The sequence below is a fragment of the Tamandua tetradactyla genome, chromosome X (assembly GCF_023851605.1).
Source record: "Tamandua tetradactyla isolate mTamTet1 chromosome X, mTamTet1.pri, whole genome shotgun sequence".
Classification (NCBI taxonomy): domain Eukaryota; kingdom Metazoa; phylum Chordata; class Mammalia; order Pilosa; family Myrmecophagidae; genus Tamandua; species Tamandua tetradactyla.
This window is the reverse complement of record NC_135353.1, coordinates 40,839,611-40,858,152: the sequence shown is the minus strand read 5'-3', so window position 1 is coordinate 40,858,152 and position 18,542 is coordinate 40,839,611. Positions and strand designations below refer to the sequence as shown.

Here is an 18,542-nt window from a genome sequence, read left to right as displayed (position 1 = left end):
AGCTTTTTTTGTATATCTGCAATATCTCACAATAAAAGTGTTTAAAAAGCTTGCTACAAAAAATGAGGGAATGTGACTACTATTTCTGAGATAAAGTGCTTAGCTGCCTCCTCTCTTTGTTTATGGCATCTAATTGATAGCTATATTGAAGGGGTCACTGTGGGTTCAGAGTACAAGAAAAAAGCATATGTAATAAAAGGTAAATTTTCCTAAAACTGTTCCTCAGGACTGGGCATATATAGCTTATGTTTAGTGTATACGCCTTTTCTCAATTCTATTTACCACCTTTGATCCTTGGGAGAGTAAATTTGCAAACATGCAGATACATACTAATATTATGACTTTAAAATGTTATTTTTCTTCCTTTATCACCAACGATTATCATTTAAAGCTGTTATGAATACTTTGTGACACAAGTTATACTAAAATTGAAAGTATACAAATTTGTTGCAAATCAAGTAAAAATTAGCTATGTTTTTAATGTGGTTTCTCACATTGATTAATTTATGTATTTGAATTGTTCTACTCTCTTGTAAATATGTATTCACGCTTTGCAAACTTGCACACCTGCAAAGTAAAGTGTGGTAGTATTTGTGATATTATTTTTGTTTCATCAAGAATGCTAACTCAGTCAGGTTACTTTTTAAATCTCACTTTATAGGCCATTATATATCACCTTCCAGTTTTGATACACTGGAAATTGATTCCATAAAAGCTGAAGGTCAAAAGTATTTTAAACATAATAATAATAATTTTAAAACACCTTGGCATTTTTGAAGTATTATTACATTAATTTGGAGGTAGTTTAAAATTGTTAGAAAGTTTAACAGTGTATGTAAGCACTTTCCCATAGGATAGATTCACCAGTTTGGATATGGTTAATATTTTTCTATAGGGGTATGTGTGTCTTTTATTAAAAAAAGATTATTCTTATTTGGTTTGAAATCATGATAAGAATATGTCCTTATAGGTCTCAGTCTGAATTTCAACCAGGATCCTAGAAATCATGGAATAGGCTCTGTCTCTCCCTCCTTCTTTCCTTTGCCCCTATCTTCCATTCTTTGTTCTCCCCTTTGGGATGTATATGAATTATAATGTAACTGAAATGGGGTTAGGTCCTGGGGATCCAGAGATGAAAGGACATAGTTTCTACTCCCGAGGGGTAAGACTAGTTGATGATAAAGAAGAATTAAAAAAAAACTAATTACAGTACTCTTGATAGAGTGGTCAAAGAATGTATTCTGGAGGAAACAATTAAGTAAGCAAACAACAATAACAAGCTCTGTGGGAGGGGAAGGGAAATACTCAGAGTGACTGCAATATATTACCTAAAATGTCCGGTTTCCAACAAAAATTATAGCTAAGAAACACAAAATCTGGTCCAAACAGAGAAAAAAATAGGCAACAGAAACTGCCTGTGAATTTGACTAGATGATACATTTAACAGACAAAGACCTCACAGAAGCAATTATAAATATGCACAAAGAGCTATGGGCAACTGTGTTTTAAAAAGTAAATGGATATATGATGACAATGTCTCATCAATATTGATAAAGAATATTGATAAAGATAGAGAAATAATTTTTAAAAAAGAACCAAATGAAAATTCTGGAGTTGCAAAGTAGAATAACAGAAATGAAAATTTCACCAAGGGGGCTCAACAGAAGATTTGAACTGGCAGAATAAAGAATTAGTGAATGTAAAGATAGATTAATACAGGTTATATAAACCAAAAAGCACAGAGAAAAAAGAATGAAGTAAAAAGAAAGACAGAGTCATAAAGAAATGTGAGCCATATTTAGGCACACCAACATAATGGAAATACCCCTAGGAGAGGAGAAAAAGAAAGAAGAAAAAAACCTTCAAAAATAATGCTGGAAACTTCCCAAATTTGCTGAAAAACTTTAATCTATACAACCAAGAAGCTTAATAAACTCAAAGTAGGGTAAATGCAAATAGATCCACACCAGACTCATCATAGTAAAAAAACTGGAAGCCAATTTCAAGAAGAAAATCTTAAAAGCAGCACAACTCATCACATACAAGTGAACTCTGAAAAGATTAACAGCTGACATCATCAGAAAAGTCATGGCCAAAAGGCAGTAAGATAACATCTTAAAATTTCTTAGAGAAAAAAAAATGTCAAGCAACAATCCTATATTCAGCAAAACCACCTTCGGAAAATGAAGGTGAAATAAGGACATTCCCAGAGAAACAGAAACAAAGAGAAATTATTGTTAGTAGAGCCATCCTACAAGAAATACTTGTATTTCACCTCCTTTGTGCTGTTATTGACAAATATATAACATTACTATATGTTGTAGGCCCCCAAATACAATTATATACATGCCATCATGCACGATTGCTTTTAAATCACTTAAGAGAAGAAAGGAGAAGAAATATGCATTTATACTGTCTTTTGTAATTACAAAATTACCCTTACTCCTGCTTTTTATTTTTTCATGTGAATTCAGATTTGCACCTGTGTTTACTTGCTTTAGTATTTCTTGTGCTATTTAATTTTAACATGTTTGTAAATTTCACAAATTTCCTTGTTATTGATTTTTAATTTCATACTTTTGGGGCCAAAGGATGTAATTTGTATAATTTACATTTTTTAATTTTATTGGGACTCAATTTTTTGGCCTAACATATAGTTCATCCTGGAGGATGTTTCATGTGAACTTGAGAATAATGTATATTTTTCTGTTGTTGGGTTGAGTGTTCTATAGATGTGTTAGGTCTAGATGATTTATAGTGTTGTTCAAGATTTCTATCTCCCCTTGACCAACTTTCTAGCTGTTCCATCCATTGTTGAAAGTGGAATGTTGAAGGGCTCAAATGTATCAGTTTGCAAAAGCTGCCAAAATCCAAATATACCAGAAGTAGAATGGCTTTTTAAAGGGGGAATTTAATAGTTACAAATGTACAGTTCTAAAGCCATGAAAATGTCCAAATTAAGGCACCAACAAGAGGTTACCTTCACTCAAGAAAGGGTAATGCCATCCAGGACACATCTGTTGGCTGGGAAGGCATGTGGTTGGGATCTGCTGGTCCTTGTTCATGGATCTGTTGCTTTGAACTTCTGATGCCAGTGGATTCCTCTCTAAACGTCTCTGGCCCTCTCACATTTACAGATATTTCCTGTTGGTTCTGTTTCTCTAGAGAACCCTGACTAACACAGTGTCAATCGAGATGTTTATGTGATTCTTCTCTTTCAAATTGTTAATGTATTGTGTTAAATTAGTTGATTTTCTGTGTTGAACCACCTTTCCATACCTGAATGTTTACCTGCATGTAAATATTTGACTTAACAAAGAGAATACATACAAAGAAAGGTCAAATCTGGTCCCATTTCAGGAGAGATTTCCTTTTGTAAGAGGATTTTTTTCACTGAGGAAATTTGATGAGTGGATTTTACTTGATCAAGATGAGGGACAGGATATTTCGGATGGATATATGCATTGTAGATAATGATTTGTTTATGATGTGGAAACTATATTCTTGCATTAGACCATTAAGATAGAATCACACACACATATATTCTCATAGTTTCACAAGCTCACAAAGCAGGTGAGCCACTGCATCATATATTCCAGGTAATAAGCACCAAGAGATGATTTTAATTTAAATACAACTGAAAAAACAGAAAATTTTGCATTTCACTTTATCTTCTTATCTAATAGCAATAAAGTGATGTTATCTTAAAGTGCAACAAGCTTAAAGATAATAACATATTAAGGATTTGCATGAGCTGAGAAAGGCATCCTCAGATAGAGTTCCCAGGCATACAATGAGGTCACTGACTTAGAGCTGATCATTGTGGCCAGTGAAAACAAAAGCCTGTGAGAGAAACTGAAGGAATAAGGGGTATGAAGGAGTTTTTGGAGACATTAAAAGACACATTTCTACTCTCATAATCAACAAACACAGCAACCCCACCGTGAGGTTTCTGTATATACTGACGAAGCATCAAGGCGGCAGTGAAGAGACTATAATGATTGTGCTCCTTCACATATAAAAGAAGGAATGTCTCATTAGAGTCAACCTGTGCACCATGCTTCCTTATCCAGAAATCCCTGCAGAACCTGAGACGAGCCCCAAATGTTATCCACTTCAATCTCCCAGTAATGTTTTCCAGAGGTAAAGGCCTTGGACTCCCATGCTCTAAAACAGAGTTTTCAGATTTAAAAGATGCATCTTGATGGTCATATCTAACTCTCCAACTTCTCACATTGTCAGACAGCTTGATATTGTAATTGGTTATTTCGTTACTGAAGGAAATTTCCACTGGAGCATCTCCACGTCTGGTTTCTGACACATTTTCATCAGGTCCTCACACATTTCTCTTAGGTGTTTTCTCTTTAGAAGCATTTCAGCTTTACTTTTTTCTGAGTTGCCATAAAATCTTTCTGCAGTCCTTTATCTGTTTCTTTAAATGTAGTATTTCTTCCCTGAGAACTGGATGCAAATCCTGATACTCATCTCTGATAAAACTTCTCTGTTTTATCAGATAGGTTTATGCATAAACCACCCACTTGGCGGCTATTCTTTGTTTAGATTTCCCTAATTTTCTTGGATCTTTTCCCATAAAGATCCCATCAGCTTTAAGAGCTTCTCCAAGTATTTCGCAGCAGTCCAATCCGTGGAAGAGTGTTTCTGAGTCTCATGCTCCTGAGACCTAGAGCACAGCAAACATAGCAAGTTTTTGCTCTCTTCACAGAAGATCTTCCTAGCCTCCTTGTGTGTCCCATACATATGCTCTTCAGAGCTCAGAAATTGGCAGAGATTTTCTTGTCTAATATGGGGCACCAAGTTCTTCATGAGCATGTTGGTTTTGAAGTCTGTGCACTACGAGGTTTCCATGCATGTGGGGCACAGGGCAGGAGCCTGTGCTGCTTCCCAGGAAAAATTGAGACAAGGCCTGCAAAAGCTGTGCCCACAGCCAATGGTGACTGGGTCTGTATGGTAGGTCAGGCAGATGGAGCAGGTGTGTTCTTTCTGGGAGTCTTGGGAGATGTCTGTGTCCATTTTTCTACAGAAAATATCAGTGGTTTCACCTATTCTTACTGTTGAAATACAACTATGAAAGTCAATTCAGGGGTCAGGTCCTCACAAAGTGGTAGGCACAGCTTTCAGAAGTCTCCACAACTGGGGAGTTCCAAATGTACTCTGCCTCTTGTTGAGAAGCAACACTTAGTCTTATGTGGCTTCCCTTGTAGGTGGGTCTATTGCAACTTCCTCCTTTGACCCTGTTTCTCTGCTCATGTATGCACTGAGCACTCTGGGCCTCTGTGTATAAAGAATTGAGGCAATGGGACCCAGAGTTTCTCTTTCACCAGCCAATTGTCTGTTTGGCACTGCACTGCATCCTTCCTCCCAAAAGGAGGGCTTCCTGGACTCCTCCAAAACTAGGTGACCGCAGCAGCCTGCTCAGGGATGGGGAGTAGGCACTGGGAACTGCAGCAAAATCTCTGTGTCTGGATAAAATGAAGCTGCTCATTCCCCCTTCCTGTGCAGGAACTCTAGTTACTGGACTGAAAGAGGTGACTCCCCTAGGCAGCCAAAATAGGGATGTGCTGCTCCTCAGCCAACTGATCCAGCTAGCGTGCAGAAGCAGGCCTCAGGGGTGGTCATGATTGAGCACACTCACCACAATTTCTCAGTTGAAGTTTCTGTGCTTTTTCATCCAGGTCTTCCTTATATAATTCGAAGGTCTTTCTTTGAACAACTGAACCCTGGAACTACTGTCCTGGTCATATTCTGCCTTTTCTCCCGTTCCGTGGTGGAAGAGTAAGTTCTGCTTATCCTATTCAGCCATCTTCCCAGAAGTCCAATCCATGCCTTTTAATTGTAGGAGCTTAATTCATTACAATTTACTGTAATTACTGATGATAAGATTTTTTGCTAATTTTTCCTATATGTCATATCTTTTCTGTTCTTCAGTTCTCCATCAGTTACGTCTATTTTATTTTACTTTTCTTTTTGTAAATTTATTCTCATTTTCTTTTCTGTATATTTTTTAGTTATTCTCTGAGTGGTTGCTTTGGGGATTATAATTAACATGGTAATTTATAACAATCTATTTTGAATTAATCCTAATTAAATTTCAATTATGTAAAAACTTTGTTTCTATATGGCTCTGTCCTCCCCTTTTGTTGTTATTGTCACAAATTGCATCTCTATATTTGTATGTACATCAACATAGATTTATAATTATTGTTTTATTCAATTGGATTTTAAATCATTTAGAGAAAAAATAGGAGTTACAAATCAAACCAAAAATATATTTATACTGTCTTTCATATTTACCTATGTAGTTATCTTTATGGTTTTATTTCTTTGTGTGGATTTGAGTTATGGTCTAGTGTCCTATTATATCAGCTTGAAGGACTCCCTTTAGCATTTCTTGTAGGGCAGATCCAGATCATGGTAAATGGGTTTAGTCTGAAAGAAGAAAGACATCCTCTGTGATCAGGATGACCAGGTAAACATGGGAGTGAAGTAACAGGAAGTTCAAGGACTTCATGGCTCATTTGCCTGGTTTTCTTCATGACAGAGACTCCAAGTTCATCTGCTTAGGTTGAGGAGGGAAGTGTTCAGACTGATTGAGTACTGTACAGAAAGTGTGAAGTAGCAACTGAGACTTAGGGAAGAGAGGACTGAGCCTAGAGTAGTCCCCCATGCATCTATCCATGTATTCCTACCCTAAAGCTAGGAACTCATTCTATGTAGCCCCTGGAAACGACAGAGTCCTCTGAGAGCTTACTGTATTTCCAAGTGATTCCACACAGCCTGGCTGTCTTGCAGGGGCACTCTGAGGAGAAAGATTGTTCTTAGGGGAGATGGGTGCAGCCACGAGGAAATCTCCTACGCAGAAGGCCCTGTGTGGAGGAAGGTGGGTCCCAGCGGGCCTTGCGGTATGACTCGGAGCCTGTCTCTGTGATGTGCCACACCATCATCATGCTACGGTTGCTGTGGTGAGGGACTCGGCTTCACTCTTTTTGAGGAGGACGAGGGGACGAGGGAAAAAGGAGGCTGAGAAAAAGGCCAGGACTGAGAGAGGACTAACTTGGACTGAGACAAAGGCTGAGGGGCTATTTGATGGCAGCGTCTGGATGACTAGGCCTCAGCAGCCTTGGCTGTGGACTTCGGGGACCATGGGAGTGGCTTCTGTCACAACTAAGTGATCAAGTTCACCAACAATGACGTCCTTATGAATGGTGGTGTACCAGACTTCTACCTGGCCTTCCACTCACGGCCCTGGAACGAAGTGGAGGACGACTGCGGGCCATTGTGGCCGACCCGCAGATGCTGCATGCCATCAAGAGGGCCTGCGTCTGGAGCGCACTGGCCCTGAGCATGCACGTGGCTGTGTGGCAGCGGGAGCACCAAGGGTGCCACATACGATGGCTGCAGGAGCAGGTGGAGGAGCATGATGCGGCCGCCTGGGCTTTGGCTTCCAAGGGGCAGCGGCTGCGTGAGGAGCGAGAGGACTGGACTGCGCAGCTTCAGTACACACGGGCCGCCCTGCAGCAGGCGTTGGAGGAGCGCGACACGCTGAGCGGGCAGCTGTACTAAGCCGAAAGTTCTGCCCAGGTCGCCCCAATGCCCCAGGATATGGTGCCCGGGCCACTAGCCCAGCAGTACAGGCCCGGGGTGTGTCTCCTGAATGCAGAGGAGCACGGTGAAAGGGTGGCCATGGGGTGCAGGGAAGGCTGTATTTGGAAGCCCAAATAGTGGCCCTGGCAGCAGTGCTTTATGGGCCAGCACTCCGGAGTCCATGGGTCCATGCAATTCCACCCCCTCTGCCAATGCTGACGTCACACACGTTCCCATTTTCCCCGCCGCTCATAGTGGGATTCCCATATTTGCCATCTTTACCATCTGCAGTAATCATGAAATCAGAAGCAACATCAGTCCCACTTCAGATGCCTCCTGGATGTATCTACCCACCTTGCCTGTGGACTGCAGTAGGCGTCCAGGAGGAGGTGGTCTACCTGTGGGATCAGAGGCCTTATAGCCAGGAGGAAAGTCCTGAGATCCTCCAAGTGACAGCCCCCTTGGGGACCAGCAAGAGCCACAGTCAAGAAGAAAGTCAAGTGAGGCCCCAGGGGACATCCCATCTGGAGGGTAATAGGTGCCACAGCCAGGAGAAAGGTCCACAGAGGCCCCAGGGGACAGCTTCTCTGGGAGACAGAAGGAGCCACATTCAGGAAGAAAGTCCAGAGAGGTCCCAGGGAACTGTCCTCTGTGAGACCAGCTGGAGCTATATCCAGGAAGAAGATCCAGTGAGGTCCCAGGGGACACTCCATCTGATGGATGGCGGGGGCAGCAGGAGTCACATCCAGGAAGAAGGTTAAGTGAGCCCCCAGGGGACCACCCCCCTGGGGGACAGTAGAAGCCACAGCCAGGAGGAAGGTAAAGTGAGGCCCCAGGGAACTGTCCTCTGCGAGACCAGCTGGAGCTACATCCAGGAAGAAGATACAGTGAGGTCCCAGGGGACACTCCATCTGATGGATGGTGGGAGCCACAGCCAGGAGGAAGATGAGGTCCCAGGATACAGCCCCGCAGGGAACCAGCTGGTGTCACATTCAGGAAGAAGGTCCAGTGAGGCCCCAGAGGAATCCCCCTCGGGAGACAGCAGGAGCCAAGATATAAGAGAAAGCCCAAAGAAACAGCAGCCTCAGGGGCAGAAGGCCAAGCAACCCAAAGGGAAAAAAGCCTGGAAATCCCAGCAACAGGAGAAACCTGCTTCAGCCTACAGTCCTGCAGACTGGGACTGCCCATGGTGTAAAGCAATGAATTTTTCCTGGCCCCGGGGCCTGCTATAAATGCAAGAGTTTATGCCAGTTGAGAATGGGGGCCTTAACCCAGGACAAGCTTACTGATTTCAGGAAGGTAAGTGAGAATGGAAACACATTTCAAAGGGAAATTAATTTCCTGAGGCCCCCTTCCGATAAAAAAAAAAAAAATTTACTTCATGAAAACTTTGAAAACTGAAGTTAACATAAATAAAATAAGCCATTACCCAAATGAACCATCTTTTAATCATTGTAGACACACACAGAAATATACGACAATTTATATTCTTATGCATTTACATTAACAAAAAGGGGCTAGGAGTGAATATTACGCTCTTTAAATAGGGGATTTCTCCTAATTGCATTTAAATTCACAGGTGGTAGATTATGTTTGGCTGATTGGTTGACACCTGGAGAACTTGAAGTCATGAAACTTTTTTTCTCCTTTCAGTTTTTTCCGAATGTCCTTCTCCTGAAAATGACATCTCTTTGGCTGAGAATAGCCATATGATTTTATTTTAAGCTATATTGAATTTTATGAACACAGTTTTTTTTTTCATTGAAAAAACATTTTCACTGAAAATGCTCTTGTTCCTTTGTAAACGGTTTCTTGTTTTTGTTTTTTACATTTTGCAGGTGATGGCCTGTTTTTGTGCTTCTGTTCACAGACCTTGCTTGTTGTTGAAGAAACTGCACCTGTCCCATTAGAAGATATTCCAAGAACCTAAAGAAATGACACCTCTACTCTGATAGACCCACACATAGTGAGACTCCAAGGAGCTGAGTGAGAAGAATGAGAAGAAATCAGGAAAGAAGAGATGCTTTGGCACACATTAGGGGTAAAGGGAGGGAAAAGTAACTTCGTTAGACTAATTTTTCTGTTGGGGCAAGGGATTAACTTGGAAGAGTTGAGGGGGTTGTAGTGTTAAATTCTAGATAACAGCAAATTTGAGGGATTTCATTTAATTTGTTGAACAAATAGTTATTGTCTAGTATTTGTTAGGAACTAAGATTATATGTTATTTTCTAATGCAAAGATTATAACTCTTTTGGTGAGTTTGGTTAGAGGACAAGAAAGAGCATAATTTGTGATACAAAATGAATTAGGGGTGACTTCTTTGCCTTGCAGGTAGTGTGACCTTAAGGTAAACGCAATTGAAATAACATCATTTTTTTACAGTTCTGGGGGCAATGCCAAAGAGACTTTCATGAAAGGACTTGAGTGACTGAATTACCTATCTCATTAGTCCCAGGTGAGACGAATGAGCAAATGCACAAATCAGGAAGGTAGCCTCATTTTGAAAGTTCAGAAGGACTTTTCTGATTCTCTGCTGATTTCTCTCTCAAGTGAGAAGGCACATGGCAAACACAGTCAGGGTTTCTCTCTCATCTGGAAAGTTATATGGCGAACATGGGGTCATCGGATAGCTTTCTCTCCTCACTTTCTGTTTCACGAAGCTCCCCAGGAGGCGTTTTCCTTCTTCATCTCCAAAGGTCACCGGCTAGTGGACTTTCTGCCTCTCGTGGCTATGTCGTTCTCTGCTCTCTCTCAATCTCCTGGTTTTCTTTCTTGTTGTTCTCCTTTATAGGAAGGATTCCAGTAAAGTAATCAAGACCCACCTGGAATGGGTGGAGACACATCTCTACCTAATCAGGTTTAATAGCTACACTGATTGAGTCACATCTCCATGGAGATAAGCTAATTAAAGTTTTCAACATACAGTACTGAATAGGGATTAAAGAAACGGCTGCCTTTACAAAATGGGATTAGGATTAAAACACGTTTTTTCTAGGGTACATATATCCTTACAAAGCGGCACACCACTGAAATGAAGGAAAGTTTAATCTTATTCACCACTAGGGGCCCCTCTTCTTCTTACTAGTTATCCAATGGGGTTCCCTTGGGGTCTGCAGTTCATCATAGTTGCCACTGCTACCCTCACTGTTCAAGCGCATATGGTCCCTTGAAGGTGTAAATCTCTGCTGCTCCAAGACCAGTGGAGCATATAGTCTCTGTCCAGGTGGGAGACCCTAATGCTTAGGGTCCAGCCTCCCTACATACACCAAGAAGCCATTTCCCTGAGGCCCTATCTCCCTGAGATCTCCCAAGGTCCCACGAGTAGAAATTTCTATCCTATCCTTCAACCCTCTAAGGCATTTTACTCCCTCTCCTAAGCATAATTGCACCATGGTGCTCAGGATTCTGGAAAACAGCCAGTCTGTAGACTGTCAGCTAACAAGACAAATATCCCATGAAGGAAAAGGTGGGAGGCAGAGACTGGCTACCTTCTTGTTATAGAAATAGGGAGAGGACAGGGAACAAAAGTAATCATTCCCCACCAGCATTCTTTCTTGATTACCATGAGGGCCTTGGTTACACGGATGAGAGTTCTGGAGAGGAAGGGGACCATCAAGGAGATCAAACGCAAAAGTTTTGTGACACTTTTATGTTTTCTGACAGCTCCCTGGAATTTTGGACAGATGATGCACAGATGAGACTTGGGTATATTCCAGCATAATCCATTTTCAAGTTCCAGCAGGTCCTTCTAGATCTCACCACAGTTGCTACACTTATAGCTTGAAAATGGGCTCTGTTGTCTATTGGCATGCCCTTAGGTTTGCATAAAAACAGATTCATCCCTCTGCATAGCTTTTATATCATTTAATATGAAGACTGACCTTTTTCAAAAGCAATTTGCATGTTAAGGCCTGAATCATTGAGGCTGCTTGTCAAATCACTATTTTCTGGGCTGGGTACACACAACTAAAGTCAACAGATTTCTATGGCAATAACCTGGGATTTGGAGTCACAGAGTCCTGTGTTTGGATACTCTCTCAGCTTTTCACTAGCTGTGTGACCTTGAATAAATTATTAAACTTTTCTGAGCCCCAACAAGTGTCAGTTTTCCTTCCATATCCTCAGTCTTCTTCTCTGAATGCTGCAGCAATGAATGAATGTAATGGTAAGAGACACAGAGAACATAGTATATCCCAGGTACTCTAAACTTATTTTTTTGGTGACAGTACTGTATAATAGGTACCTCTCTTAATAGTTAGTTCTTCAAAGGGTTATTATTACCACCATTTTACAGATGCAGTATCTCAACACTCAAATTTGGGAATTTGGTGAAGACTGGCTTCAAAATGAAATCTTACTGGCTCTCCTCTTTCCATTATATCACACTGCCTTAATCCTTTACCCTCACTAAGTAATATATTTGCATGCTAATAGGTATCATTAATGCTTAGACTAATGAAATTACTAGAATGGAGGGTTGTTGAGGCATAGTGGCAGTCTGTTGAACAGGAAGCTGCTCTTTTAAAAAATCTCTCAAGTTTCAGGATATGTAACCAGCTAGGCTGCCAGTGAGTAGGACCACTTGGTATTTCAGTCACCACGGCTGAAACAAAAAGACAGTGGGAGGGTCTTGTGCTTGCTTCAGCAGATTGGCTTTATGAAAAGTTTATATCTAAGTTCAGTATGATTAATAAAGATCATATCTTGACCGTTTGTCTAAAGTCTGTCTGAATTACCCAGTTTTTGTTTTAAGGGAGTAAGGTGCCAGCTATAAAAGTCCCAATGTGTGTATATATATTTTTTTTCCAGTGAGAAAGGAGGAAGAAAGGAAACTTCAAAATCCTCAAAGTCATGCTGCAAAATGAGGAACGGAATTGATTTTTTTTTTTTAATCACAGCACTAAATCTATAACAGAGTGGAAAACAAATACATATTTTTCTTCTGGCTTGTTTGTAATGTCTCGACAACCAATACTGGCAGATTCTTGTGTGGAGTAGACACTGTGCATAGAACTCTTGCATTGTATCTTCGTTTCTAGCATATGATGGAATGAATGCATCCACTGTCACTAAGCCTAGCATACACTTAAAGATACTAAATAGGCCAGGTGTGTGAACTTATTATGAAGGTACTGTTGAACAAATTATTTTTCACTGACTGGAATGTTTGTTTTTCAGCATTAAAAAAAAAAGTGTCCAGGACTATAGTGAAACAGGCATAGAAGTGCTATTGCACTGAGTATCAATACTCCAAGGGGGCTTAGTATAATTCCCTATTCGGTTTCACTGTTGGAAGCCCTCTCTTCAATGGACTTGAGAAATCCTCTAGTAGGTCAGATGCTGGTCCATATAGATTAACTTCTCTGAGGCATAAAGTAATTGTGGAAAAGTACCATATCCTCCCTAATGTCAGTTTTAGAGATAAGCAATGCCACCAGGAATCTCTAGATTCTTTTATTATGTTACAGGCCAAGCAACAACATGTATCTAGGGGAGGCCTCCGTGAGTTGGGCACTGTGCTAGATTCTGGGAGTGATCATTATTGTCCTCAAGGACCTCTTATTCTAGTTCAAGAAATAAGGCAAATACTCACCTACTCTTTCCCTCCATTAATCATATATTTTTTGGCTTGTAGATTACATTTTTTGAAAGAGTCTGTCTATCAAACAGTACTAATTTAAAAAGCTTATATAACTATAACGTTCTCTCACATAAAATTTATATAATTTCAACTAAAATCAGTCACTGATTTTCAGTTTAGAATTTTTTTGAGGTATCATTCAGTGCTAGAATAGTACTTCAAACATAAAAGGTGCTCAACAAATATTAATGTTATCGTTATTAATACTGCTATTATTACGTGCAACCTAGTCACTGGCAAATGGATCATTTTTCTAAGCTCTTTGTAAATACTTACAATGTTTCGGAATCCTTCGTTCCTACTTTCTTGAACTTCTGTGCACTTTGGGAACCCAAGTTGAGAACCACCTCTGTACACAGGTAGTAGTTTTAATACACGTTAAATGCCAATAAATGCTAACAGATTTTAGGGGACACAAAGTTCAGAATGTCGTATTTTGGTTGCAAACTTCCCTGATAGCCAGATGGTTTTAAATTGTGTCCCCAGTATACCAAAAAAAAAATTGCTAAGAAAGTTGGTTTGTCTTACTTCAAAATAATACACTATATTACAGCTTCATTTGTGAAATTCTCCATCTGTTTGCTTTGTATATTTATATCTACTATTTTAGGTTTTATTCTTTCTTCTGCACTACATTACAAAAATAATTGCATACAAGGTAGACACCTGTGATTACTTTTGTGGTAGGCACTATTAAACCATACCCCAGTGTTTATAAAACAATGACAGAGCTCTCTCTGGGTTTTGTCTGTAAGTAAAAATTTTAGGGAATTTAATCTCATTTAATTTTTGCTTTATTTACATTTATATTTGATAATTTCAGAGAACCATATTGGTTCCAGGAAAGAAAAAGATTGAGTAAATATTGACAATTTCATACGTTTTCCACTACAATTCCTGATATTGTTTAGACAGTTTCAAGACCTCAGAACATAGGTGATGTACTACTGAACTCTTGCTTATCAATGTTTCTAGCATTATTCATGAACTATTTACTACTGAGAAGGAGAAGAAAACAATGCCAATGTTACATCTGTAGCTATAAAACGCATTAAAAATCTACTACTATCTGTTTTGCTTGCTGGTTTATAATATTTCATTCATATTTACAATACTGCTTAAGGATGCGTTTATACTATTTTCATTCCATTTTTCTGCAAATTTTTGGTGTTTGTGTTGTGTAGATTAGAATGGTCAACCTTTTTTTGTGTGTTGTGTGTTAAGTGTCACATTTCATTCTTTTCCCATGTGGCTATCCCATTACTGTAGCTGTATTTGTTGATTTTTTTTTTTTTTGAAAGTGCAGGACTCAGAATCGAACCTGGGTCTCCTGCATGGCAGGTGAGAACTCTGCCACTGAACTACCCTTGCACCCCCTAGTCATCCACTTTTAAAAACATCCGAGGTTTCTTAAAAATTTCAGACAAAAAAAATGTATAGACAAAATAACAGTCTTTTGAACTTTCATCTTTTAGATTAAATTCCAATGGTGTAACTTTATTCCTGAGCCCCCAAGGAAGAAAACAAATTTTTTATATGGAAAGCTGGAGTCTCTTTTTCAAAGAAGCGTTACTTTCTTATACTGATATCATACTCTGAGGGCCCCCATCTAAAATGAAGGAGGGTAGAAAGAAAATTTAGTCACTATCCATAGATGTAGCTGGGTTGATGAGGCCCCAAGAGCTACATGATGATTTATTTGTCTGTCAGGTACCTGGGTGTGGGATATGAAGTGTTGGTTCTATAAACCAAAGTGAGACAGACCACAGGATAGACGTTAGTAAACAATGAATGTGAAATAAGTCAATGCTAAAAAGGATATACTTCTTGAGGGAAATAAAAGGTTATCTCTGCAGAAGTTTATCTGTATAAAGGGGAAGGGGAGGGGGAAAAGAAGGGAAAAAACTAGATGCCAGCTACTGTGCTAGGATCTTAGTGTGCAGAAAGAAATACAACATTGTCCCTTTCATCCAGGAGTTCACAGGCTAGTAGAAAAAACCACAAACACCTTGGGAATTTTTTAGGTTCTAGGTACATTATATACGTCATCTCATTTATCTCACAGGGGAAGTTAAGTAAAAACTGGTAAGGGTTGGCCATCACTGGGTTTAGAAATAAAATAAAAATGTAATTGGACAATAAAAACTTTTTAGTGTGTGATGGTTAAGTTCACTTGTCAACTTGATTAGTTATGATGTCCAGTTGTTTGGTCAAGCAAGCACTGGTCTGATTATGAGGGTAGTGAGGGTAGTTAACAGATTTAAATCATGGGTCAGTTGATTGCATCTATGGTTGATTACACCTACAAGCAACAAAGGAGATTACTTTCAGCAATGATAGAATTCTGGTCCAATCTGTTGAAGGCCTTAAGGGGAGAACTGATGGTTTCAACAGTCAGAAAGAAGAATTCTCTCTCTACTTCAGCCAGCCAGCTTCTCCTGGGAAATTCATCAAAACTTACATTAGAGTTTCCAAATTGCAGCTTGCCCTTTGGAACTTGGGCTTGCCAATCCCCATGACCACCTGAGCCAATTCCTATAGTAAATCTAATAATAGTTTCATAGATATATCCTTTCGATTGTGTTTCTTTGGAGACTCTTGACTTATAAACTGCATAACCAAATTAGTCTAGGATAGAGAATGCCCAAATCTTTTAAAAACAAACCAATCAGTGTTCTGTGACTTAGCAAGGATAAGCTGATGATTCAGATTCCAGATGGTAAGCCTGAGAGAACAGACTTTCACTCTGTAATATCCTTCCAAAAGAGGTAAAAAGACCCAAGCAAAAGCCGTATAGCTGATCTCATAAGGCATGTAGACATAGGTCTCCTGTAAGTCAGGGCAGGGGAAGAGTTGATACTTGAATGTAAGAATATTGCAGAAGCCAGAATTATCCTTCTTAGATAGGAGACTGAAGTCTGAGCCATCCAGGGCAGTGATAGCAGAATTAGTGGTGGAAGGCAGAAGACGATGGTGGTGAAATGCACAGGATCTGTAGCCAGCTGGCCTGTATTCAAATCCTGGGTCTGACACAGACAAGTAGTTCAACCTTGAGTAGGTTACTTAGCCTCTCTGAGTTTTGGCTTCTTTGTTGGTAACATGGGATAATAATGGTATCTGCTTCATAGGACTGTAGATATAAATACAGGAGATAATATATACAAAGTGTTTAGCAGGATGCCTGGAATGTTGTAAGCAATTAACAAATATTAACTATTGCTTTTACTCCAAGAATAAAACCTCAAAATTAGGCAGAATTTCAGCTAGAATTAGGGAGCCCACTTTGAGTTCATGAAGGAGGTAAAATTAGGACAAGTAAAAGGAATTGTATATAGTAGACAGAAATATATAAAACTTGCTGCTTCTAATAGGATGCGCAGGTTTAGAATATAGGTCATTAGTTGTCCCACTACTATGCGGCAGAGCACCATCCTTTCCTCTATCACAGCCCTTAAAGGAATTGTAATTGTCTGTTTGCTGGTCTGTTTTCCTCAGTAGACTGAGTTCCTTGAGAGCAGACACTGTGTTTTCTTTTCTTCTCTCTACTAGGTATATATTTTTAGTTGATGCTCAAAAATGTTGGTTGAAAGAATAAACACATTTAAAGCAGGCTTAAATAAACATAGACCAACAACTCTATCTCTGGTTTCTCACTTACAAAATAGCATTAAAAAATGGCCTCATAGGTAAAGCCAGACATTATTGAAAGGAAGTGATCTTTTTTTTAAAGACATTTTAAAATTTTCTCTCATTTTTGTGAAGGAAGTGACTTTTAGTAAATTCTGAAAGAATGTATAAACTCACCACAGGTGACAATATCATAACACTGTCACAGTAGAATTCACACCTAGAAATGAGTTAGTTGAAGAACAAAGTTAGGTTTGAAAGGTTAGAGAAAAAGATTTTGAAATGTCAGAACCACTCTATAAAATTGACCACCCTTGGCATCATCCCTTTAATCTACCTGGGCTTGAGAATAGCCTAGGGCATTTGAAATGAAGACAATTAGCACCTCAGACCAGGCATCCATGTGCAAAATTCTGTCACTTCTCAGAGATCTCAGGAGATGACAAGTTTGGATAAGAAGACTTTTATTCTTGGTTGACAATTCTGAATTCAATGCTTTTATATTATATTTGATTTATGCAATATCTGTATTCTAAAAGGTTGTAGTTTGCTTTAAATTGTGCAGGTCTCTTTCTCCACACCATGACTAATTTCTTCGGTTATTTTAAAACAAGAACAAAAATCTATACCCTATTGTGTAAGACAAGGAAATAGCTCTTGCTTCTTGCACACAAATATTAACTCAGTGCATTTCCCCTTTGTTTCTCTCTAATGCATGCTAAACTTTCATTTAAAGCATAAAATGTTAAAGCTGAAAGTGACCTTAAGGGCCATCTGGTTCAACTGCATTTTACAGGTGGGGAAAAATGAGGCTTGGAGAGAGGAAGTGATTTAGTGACAAAACATGGTGTATAGTTGGACTATCATAGTTACTGAATTAATGGTTTTTCCAATTCATTTTTCTCCTTCATGGGTGGGCCCTGAAGCATGTAGAACCAAATTTTAATGTGTGTGTGCAAAAGTGAATTTCAGTATTTTTTCTGTATTTTCTTGAGAATGTTAATCATTTTTTCATTCATTCAATAAATATTATCTATAATGTACCGGCCACTGGGGATGTAGTGATGAACAAAGAACAAAATGTCCTGCAATCATGGACTGCATTCTGCTCCTATAGTGGTTTATATTCTTTTTTTTGGGGGGGGGCGCTCATTCTTCCTAATTCTTTCTCTTTTGTTATCTCCGTTGGAGGGAGGAAGAAAGTCATTTCAGTTCTTCCTTTCTCTACAATGCAAGCTCAGTGTAGAGATCTGAATTTGCTAAAGCCAGGTTTAGTACTGGTGTAGCATTAGAGTGAAGATGTTAGTATTTTCCATCAACACTGCAGTAGTGGGGTGGCTCAGCTGTCAGTTTGCTTTTGAGATGACAATGAGGTACTGGATGTGAGCGTTGTACTATTACCTTATAATTTATCTGTTCTGTTTTTTACAACTTTAGTTGTGCTGAATGCCATCATACCTCGCTGCTTTGATAGGTGTGCTATTTTAGCAACACAAAACAAGCAAAGGAAAGAAGAATGCATGGTATACTTCTGCTGTCGGATTCAGGTTGCTCTGTTCCTAAGTTTGTGGATGATTTGTTTAGAGTTGTACTGAGAATAAAAAGTTAGGTTTTGTTTTTTTACCTATGTAACACCAAATGTTCTCACAGATCACCTCACAGGTAGGCTGTT

The 18,542-nt window shown here is 39.4% G+C and overlaps 1 protein-coding gene and 1 pseudogene across 1 annotated transcript; one reads left to right on the top strand and one right to left on the bottom strand.

Annotated features, from left to right (window-relative positions):
• Positions 1 to 3,817: 3,817 nt before the first annotated feature.
• LOC143670914 (tripartite motif-containing protein 43 pseudogene) lies at positions 3,818 to 5,031 on the bottom strand (annotated as a pseudogene).
• Positions 5,032 to 6,845: 1,814 nt separating this feature from the next.
• Positions 6,846 to 9,211, top strand: TEX13D (TEX13 family member D). Its single transcript, XM_077145937.1, is given in 7 exon segments — positions 6,846 to 6,920; positions 7,127 to 7,280; positions 7,283 to 7,687; positions 7,771 to 8,296; positions 8,399 to 8,822; positions 8,824 to 8,901; positions 9,182 to 9,211. Coding segments are annotated over 7 exon segments (1,692 nt in total).
• The last annotated feature ends 9,331 nt before the right edge of the window (positions 9,212 to 18,542 follow it).